The sequence below is a fragment of the Conger conger genome, chromosome 6, assembly GCF_963514075.1.
Source record: "Conger conger chromosome 6, fConCon1.1, whole genome shotgun sequence".
Taxonomy (NCBI): Eukaryota; Metazoa; Chordata; class Actinopteri; order Anguilliformes; family Congridae; genus Conger; species Conger conger.
This window is the reverse complement of record NC_083765.1, coordinates 1,436,358-1,443,857: the sequence shown is the minus strand read 5'-3', so window position 1 is coordinate 1,443,857 and position 7,500 is coordinate 1,436,358. Positions and strand designations below refer to the sequence as shown.

General features: G+C 48.7%; 1 protein-coding gene across 2 annotated transcripts in view; it reads right to left on the bottom strand.

Annotated features, from left to right (window-relative positions):
• Positions 1-7,500, bottom strand: part of slc43a1b (solute carrier family 43 member 1b) — a 30,591-nt gene that overhangs the window by 19,962 nt on the left and 3,129 nt on the right. Inside the window, exons 2-5 of one of the 2 annotated variants that reach the window (XM_061246842.1) lie at positions 4,337-4,497; positions 3,818-4,001; positions 3,459-3,514; positions 2,625-2,701 (exon numbers count right to left, since the gene is read on the bottom strand). In XM_061246842.1, the coding sequence (XP_061102826.1) occupies positions 2,625-2,701; positions 3,459-3,514; positions 3,818-4,001; positions 4,337-4,490 (471 nt within the window). In that variant the 5' untranslated portion in view covers positions 4,491-4,497. The remainder of the gene's footprint in view (positions 1-2,624; positions 2,702-3,458; positions 3,515-3,817; positions 4,002-4,336; positions 4,498-7,500) is intronic. The other variant, XM_061246843.1, reaches the window with a different exon arrangement.

Here is a 7,500-nt window from a genome sequence, read left to right as displayed (position 1 = left end):
GGGTGATAGGAGCACTGATTGGGTGATACTGATTGGGTGATAGGAGCACTGATTGGGTGATACTGGTTGGGTGATAGGAGCACTGATTGGGTGATACTGATTGGGTGAGAGGAGCACTGATTGGGTGATACTGGTTGGGTGATAGGAGCACTGGTTGGGTGATACTGATTGGGTGAGAGGAGCACTGGTTGGGTGATACTGGTTGGGTGAGAGGAGCACTGATTGGGTGATACTGATTGGGTCATAGGAGCACTGATTGGGTAAGAGGAGCACTGGTTGGGTGAGAGGAGCACTGATTGGGTGATACTGATTGGGTGATAGGAGCACTGATTGGGTGATACTGGTTGGGTGATAGGAGCACTGATTGGGTGATACTGATTGGGTGAGAGGAGCACTGATTGGGTGATACTGGTTGGGTGAGAGGAGCACTGATTGGGTGATACTGGTTGGGTGATAGGAGCACTGGTTGGGTGATACTGATTGGGTGAGAGGAGCACTGGTTGGGTGATACTGGTTGGGTGAGAGGAGCACTGATTGGGTGATACTGATTGGGTGAGAGGAGCACTGATTGGGTGATACTGATTGGGTGATAGGAGCACTGATTGGGTGATACTGATTGGGTGATAGGAGCACTGATTGGGTGATACTGGTTGGGTGATAGGAGCACTGATTGGGTGATACTGATTGGGTGAGAGGAGCACTGATTGGGTGATACTGGTTGGGTGATAGGAGCACTGGTTGGGTGATACTGATTGGGTGAGAGGAGCACTGGTTGGGTGATACTGGTTGGGTGAGAGGAGCACTGATTGGGTGATACTGATTGGGTCATAGGAGCACTGATTGGGTAAGAGGAGCACTGGTTGGGTGAGAGGAGCACTGATTGGGTGATACTGATTGGGTGATAGGAGCACTGATTGGGTGATACTGGTTGGGTGATAGGAGCACTGATTGGGTGATACTGATTGGGTGAGAGGAGCACTGATTGGGTGATACTGGTTGGGTGATAGGAGCACTGGTTGGGTGATACTGATTGGGTGAGAGGAGCACTGGTTGGGTGATACTGGTTGGGTGAGAGGAGCACTGATTGGGTGATACTGATTGGGTGATAGGAGCACTGATTGGGTAAGAGGAGCACTGGTTGGGTGAGAGGAGCACTGATTGGGTAAGAGGAGCACTGGTTGGGTGATAGGAGCACTGATTGGGTAAGAGGAGCACTGGTTGGGTGAGAGGAGCGCTGCATGTGCTTCTGTCTGCAGTTCTCCGTCACACTTTGCCCTTCCTTCTGGTCTGTCTTATTTCATCTTCCTGACGAAATTGTTTACGGGACACTGATAAGGCAATTTCATTGTAATAAAATGTTTTTGTTCGTTATTAATGGCTTGACTGTGGAATCTGTGGCATGCACTGACATCTGAGTAACCCACGGTAACCCATGTCTCCCACAGTAACCCCCGGTAACCCACGTCTCCCACAGTAACCCACGGTAACCCACGTCTCCCACAGTAACCCACGGTAACCCACGTCTCCCACAGTAACCCACGGTAACCCACGTCTCCCACAGTAACCCCCGGTAACCCGCGTCTCCCACGGCTGCACTGGGGATGGTCCCGTTGCCTTTCACACAGACACCAGAGAGGAGGTCCACCGATCCAAGGGTACTTTGGTAATAAAGCGATGGAACAACAGCGACGGTGATCAGTGAACTCTGAGATATCCTGGCACTCAGGTCGGACAGGATCAACGGATCACCTTCAGCATTGTTTATTTACTGTTACCAGGGCACTGATTGGTGGAGCTTGTCTCTGGTCTGTCAGTGCAGGGGTCACCCCCAGGCCCACCGCTGTCTCACCCCTGTTATCTGCAGCCATGAATCAATCTGATTAAAAATAAACACACGCAGCCTGCCGTGCCAAAACAGTGCGGTCTGAAACAGGAACGCCGCACGAGGCCAGGACTCTTCACTGAGCGTAGTCACCCAGAGCAGGCTCTCCTATGTTAGTCTCTCCATTTAAAAATGCCTTACAAAATGACATATGACGTAGGCTGAAGAGGCTTGTTAGGCCAGGCTAAGCCATTTTCTTCACTTTACATTAGCATTGATAATGCATGTCATGCTGTAAATGTTTGCCTTTCAGAAGACATTGAAGATATTTTTACTCATTCCCACCTAAATTAATTGCAGTTGATGTTCTTGCTAAAGAATGAAATTCAATATAGGCATTGAAAAAGACAGGGACAAAAATACAGAGGACATCGGTGGATGTTCTGACCCTGTGTTTACATGTGTAGAGACAGACTGTGCTTGTGCGTGCGTGTGTGAGTGTGTGTATGTGTGAGTGTGAGTGCGTGTGTGTGTGTGTGTGTGTGTGAGTGTGTGTATGTGTGAGTGTGAGTGCATGTGCGTGTGTGTGTGTGTGAGTGTGTATGTGTGTATGTGTGAGTGTGTGAGTGTGTGAGTGTGTGTGTGAGTGTGTGTGTGTGAGTGTGTGTCTGTGTGTGCGTGTGTGTGTGTGTGTGTGTGTGTGTGTGTGTGAGTGAGTGTGTGTGTGTGCGTGTGTGTGAGTGTGTGTGTGTGTGTGCGTGTGTGTGAGTGTGTGTGTGTGTGTGTTTTACGCATGTCTCACCATAAGGGAGGTAAAGGTGAGGCAGATTCCACCAAATCCATTAAAGGCCACGGCAACAAAGATGAGTATGGAGAGGACTGGAGGGAGAGAGGGAGAGAGAGTATCATGCATGATAAAAAAGATAACAGTAGCTTACAGAATGTATGTCATTACTGTATTTCAGCTATCTGGCTAGCTAACTTCAGTGTTTCCATTGTCAGAAAGAAGTATACAGACATGCACGCACACAGTGTTATGAGCTCTGGTGTGTTTGTGTATCTTTAGTCTGTGAACGACTATCTTTGATTTCCTGCCGGTTTGCCCCAGATTTCTGCTTCTTCTGTTTGGAAAAGCCGCCCTTTGCATTCGCCAGTGGAGACACGCTTTGCAAACCTCGCTGGATTTCTGATGACTTTGTTGACTTTGTATGTTTGACCGTATTTTGTTTGGCTTTTGCTTCTCGCCTAGCCCCTTTTGATTTGTTTGGTGATTGGATTTCGTGTTTGACCAGCGCCTCGTTCGATTCGACTCCGATTCCTGCCGAGCCCTTTGGTTTGTTTTCAAAGCTGCCCTGTACCTGGTAGACCTTTGCAGAGCAGCCCGGCTCAGTTAGTTTTGGTAAATAGGGACCGGAGTTATTAACCGGGTTGCAGTTTTATTTTTCACTCCCCATACCACACTCACACACACTCACACTCACACAAACTCACACACACTCACACACTCACACACTCACACTCACACAAACTCACACACTTACACACTCACACACACTCACGCACACTCACGCACACTCACACACACACACACACACAAAACACACACACACTTGAGGTGGAGGAGGAGAAGACTCACCTGTGGGATCGTAGGTTGCTGCTGCGATCATGGCACAGGAGAAGGCAAAGCACGCACTGCCAGAGAGAGAGAGAGAGGGGGGGTGAGATATGGCGGGAGGGAGAAGTGCTTGGTGTTCGATTTGTTTTTAGGCCAGTCCACCTCATTCCGTGACTCTTCCTCCACTCCTCTGTCTGCCATCCCCTGCACAGCTCCTCCAACCACAGAGCCCGCCCACCCACAAAGCTCCTCCAACCACAGAGACAGAGCCCCGCCCACTCACAAAGCTCCTCCAACCACAGAGCCCGCCCACCCACAAAGCTCCTCCAACCACAGAGACAGAGCCCCGCCCACTCACAAAGCTCCGCCCCCTGACTCACCTGCCCACCAGGCGCAGGGGGCGGGGCCCGTATTTGTCCATCAGGATTCCGAGGGGCAGGGTGGCAGCGCTGAGAAGGAAGGAGCCAATGGTGAAGCCCAGATTCAGCATCTCCTCCTGCTCCACACAGCTCGGCCAATCACCAAACTCCCACACAGTGAGGTTGCTGTCCACCGTCCCATTCTCTGCAGGGAGGAAGCAGTGATGCTCTCTTACTGCAGCACTGTCAGAGATGGACCCTGACACCATAAACACTGTAGTTGCCGTTTTGCTTTGTGTGCAGCTCAATACGTCAGAATGGACACACCGTTTTAATCACACATGCTGACTTATTCATTTTAACGGCATTAAAATGATCCTTTGAACATTATGACTTATCATTGAAGTTCTAAACAGCATTTAAAACATAGTATATAGACGTATAGAAACATTTTAGAGAAAGGGTATTTTTGCACATGATTCTAAACATTCATAGTTTTAATAAAAAAGCGTTTCGATCAAACTCCGACAGGAAGCACACCTGTGCACAGGTGGGAGTAGAAGCCCTCGCTCTTCAGCATGATGAGGAGGGAGCCCCAGCCGAGCAGCACGGCGGAGAACAGCAGGTTCTCCAGCACGGCCGAGCCTGCCATCCACCAGCGCCTCCTGTAGGCCTGGGCCAGCGACGGCGCCATGGCTCTGCTGAGAGACAGCACAGCGGCTTTACCCGCGAGAACTGCTGACCCATCGCCGTCGACCGCGTCCTTCAGTGTTTCAGCCAGCCGTTTGCTGCGCCTGGCCTGCGTACTGCCAGCTGTGGACTCCTTGAGCTCGCAATGTCGGACAACAGAGAAGACGTGGACACCTTTTCCCGAGAATACTGTGGGGAAACTTCTGCCCGAGGCAGTGGAGAGTGACATGCGTCAGATAGAACAGTGGAGTCAGAGGGAGGCTAATTACAGTGAGCAGCTGCTGACACACGAGGCCTGCAACTCACAGCTGTGACCTTTGACCTTTTTAATCGTCCATTCACTGCGATCTGACTGAATAACCCTCCATTCACTGTGATCCGACTAAATAACCCTCCATTCACCACGATCTGATGAAATAGGGCTGGCATTTACATAACACCCACCCACACACTCACTCACTTACTCACTCACACCAACGGCGACTGGCTGCCAGCCAAGGCACCGACCGGCTCATCAGGATGAATTGGCAGTTAGGTGTCACACCCTTCGACACACCCGATTGTTCTTACTGCCTGAGACAATGTTGCCCCATCGTAATAATCGATCTGACTGAATAACCCTCCATGCGCTGTGACTACATCCAGCGCTCAGTGGTCATACTGCATGTGTCTCCCTCCTCCTCGCGTCACTGAAGCGGGAGGTCCCTCCCCAGGATGGGTCTGGGGGTCTGGGGGTCTGGGGGTCTGGTCAGCGGGGGCCGTGACCCCAGGGAACCAGAGACTGGAGGGGGGGGGCCGGGCCGTCCCCTACTGTCTTTCTGCTGCTCAAGGTACAACATTTAGACATTTAGACTCGTTCCTCTGCCTGTTGATCTTCACCCGTCTGTTCATACCGTGATGGTGCATGCAGGAGCAAACAACGTCAGGTCCAGACAATCAATTCCATTCACTGAGCTCCAGTCACTGACCTGAACTGCAGAGGACCTGGGAGAAACGGCCTTGTCTGACCCTGTTCTGGCTTTGAGGAATGGCAATGAACATTTCGGTCGTCTCGTCAGTCTGCACCATTGGCTACAAAACCTCTGTACTGCAACTGCAGTACAAAATTACATCAGCCATTTCAGTTCTTTCTGGAGTGAGTGTGAACTTATTTAAATTAGACAGTATCCACCCTAACTGGAAAGGGACCAAGCCATGGATCTGTAACCTTACCCAATTTATTGCATGTCATTTCCCCTTTGACTGGCACGCAAATATATCAGTGTTAGTTTCCATACTTTGAATATTACCGTTTTAACTTCTGACAGTTCATGATGCAATAGAAATGTTTCAGACAAGGTCCATATTCCTGCACACACTGCCTTTCATAATCCCAAACTTAGTCCCATCTCGTGTGTTTGTTCCGCCCCCTCTGATTGGTCAGCAGATTGAGCCCACTGCAGTGTGTTTGTTCCGCCCCCTCTGATTGGTCAGCACATTGAGCCCACTGCAGTGTGTTTGTTCCGCCCCCTCTGATTGGTCAGCACATTGAGCCCACTGCAGTGTGTTTGTTCCGCCCCCTCTGATTGGTCAGCACATTGAGCCCACTGCAGTGTTTTTTTCCGCCCCCTCTGATTGGTTTAAATAGTCCAGGTCTGGTGCTGGCTGCAGCCTCAGAAATGACATAATTTGAATATTTTCATTTCCCTGGGTAACCCTGATATTCTGGTTTCAATGAAACCTGGCTTTAAAAAAGCATTCATGATTCTCAAGTAGCCATTAATAAACCTTCATGGAATGGATAGAATTGGAAGAGGTGGGGTAGTCATATACACTTAGTGATCACTTTATTAGGTTGCCCTGTGCACCATCTTGTTAATGCAAATATTTAATCAGCCAATCATGTGGCAGCAACTAAATGCATAAAGAGGTGAAGAGGTCAGAATGGCGAGTCAGAATGTCACAATGGGGAAGAAATGTGATCTACGTGACTTTGACTGTGGAATGATTGTTGGTGCCACAGAGGGTGGTTTGAGTATCTGAGAAACTGCTTATCTCCTGGGATTTTCACGCATAGCAGATTTTGCAGAGAATGGTACGAAAAACAAAAAAACATCCAGTGAGAAGCAGTTCCATAAAAAGGCTTTGTCCATGAGAGACGTCAGAGGAGAAGGGTGGATAAGCTGACAGGAAGGTGACAGTAATGCAAATAACCACACATTACAACAGTGGTATGCAGAAGAGCATCTCTGAACACACAACGCATCATAACTCTAAGTGGATAGGCTACAGCAGATGAAGACCAATAAGTCTAGAAAATAAATACCGAATAAAATGCTCGTGTATATTAGATCTTGTTTTACTGTCACTGTTTATTCAATGCTGTTACTGTGCCAAATGCTTTGAATGCATTGCTCTGGAGTCACAGCTACAGGGTTCTACAGGCCTTTCTCTGCTTACATGGCTGCAGTTGTTCTTTCAACATGAACTGGTGATCTTGGTTTTGATTTTAACCTGGATTGGTTAACAAATGTTTCAGATTATTTCAACAACATCTGGAGCAATTATTTTCCCTGACTGTGATAAGTGACATTTCATTGAGATACGTGTCCCTTAATGTGATAAGTGAAGTTTAATGGTGAATTTTGTCCCTAATGGTGATAAATGGTAAATGGGCTGTATACGGGGAATGGACATATGGTAAAGTGTGAGTGAGGTTTAATTGTACCCAATCTTACTCTCCCCCTAATTTGGAGTGGCTAATTATAAAATCAGGCCCCTCCCCTCCCTGATCCATGCTCTAAAGAGAAGCCTGATCTGACACAGATGGCTGAGAATGTGTGTGTGTGTATGTGTGTGTATGTGTGTGTGTATGTGTGTGTGTGTGTGACTGTGTGTGTGTATGTGTGTGTGTGTTTGACTGTGTGTGAGTGTGTGTGTGTGTGTGTGTGTGTTTGACTGTGTGTGTGTGTGTGTGTGTGTGTGTTTGACTGTATGTGTGTGTGTGTGTGTGTTTGACTGTGTGTGTGTGTATG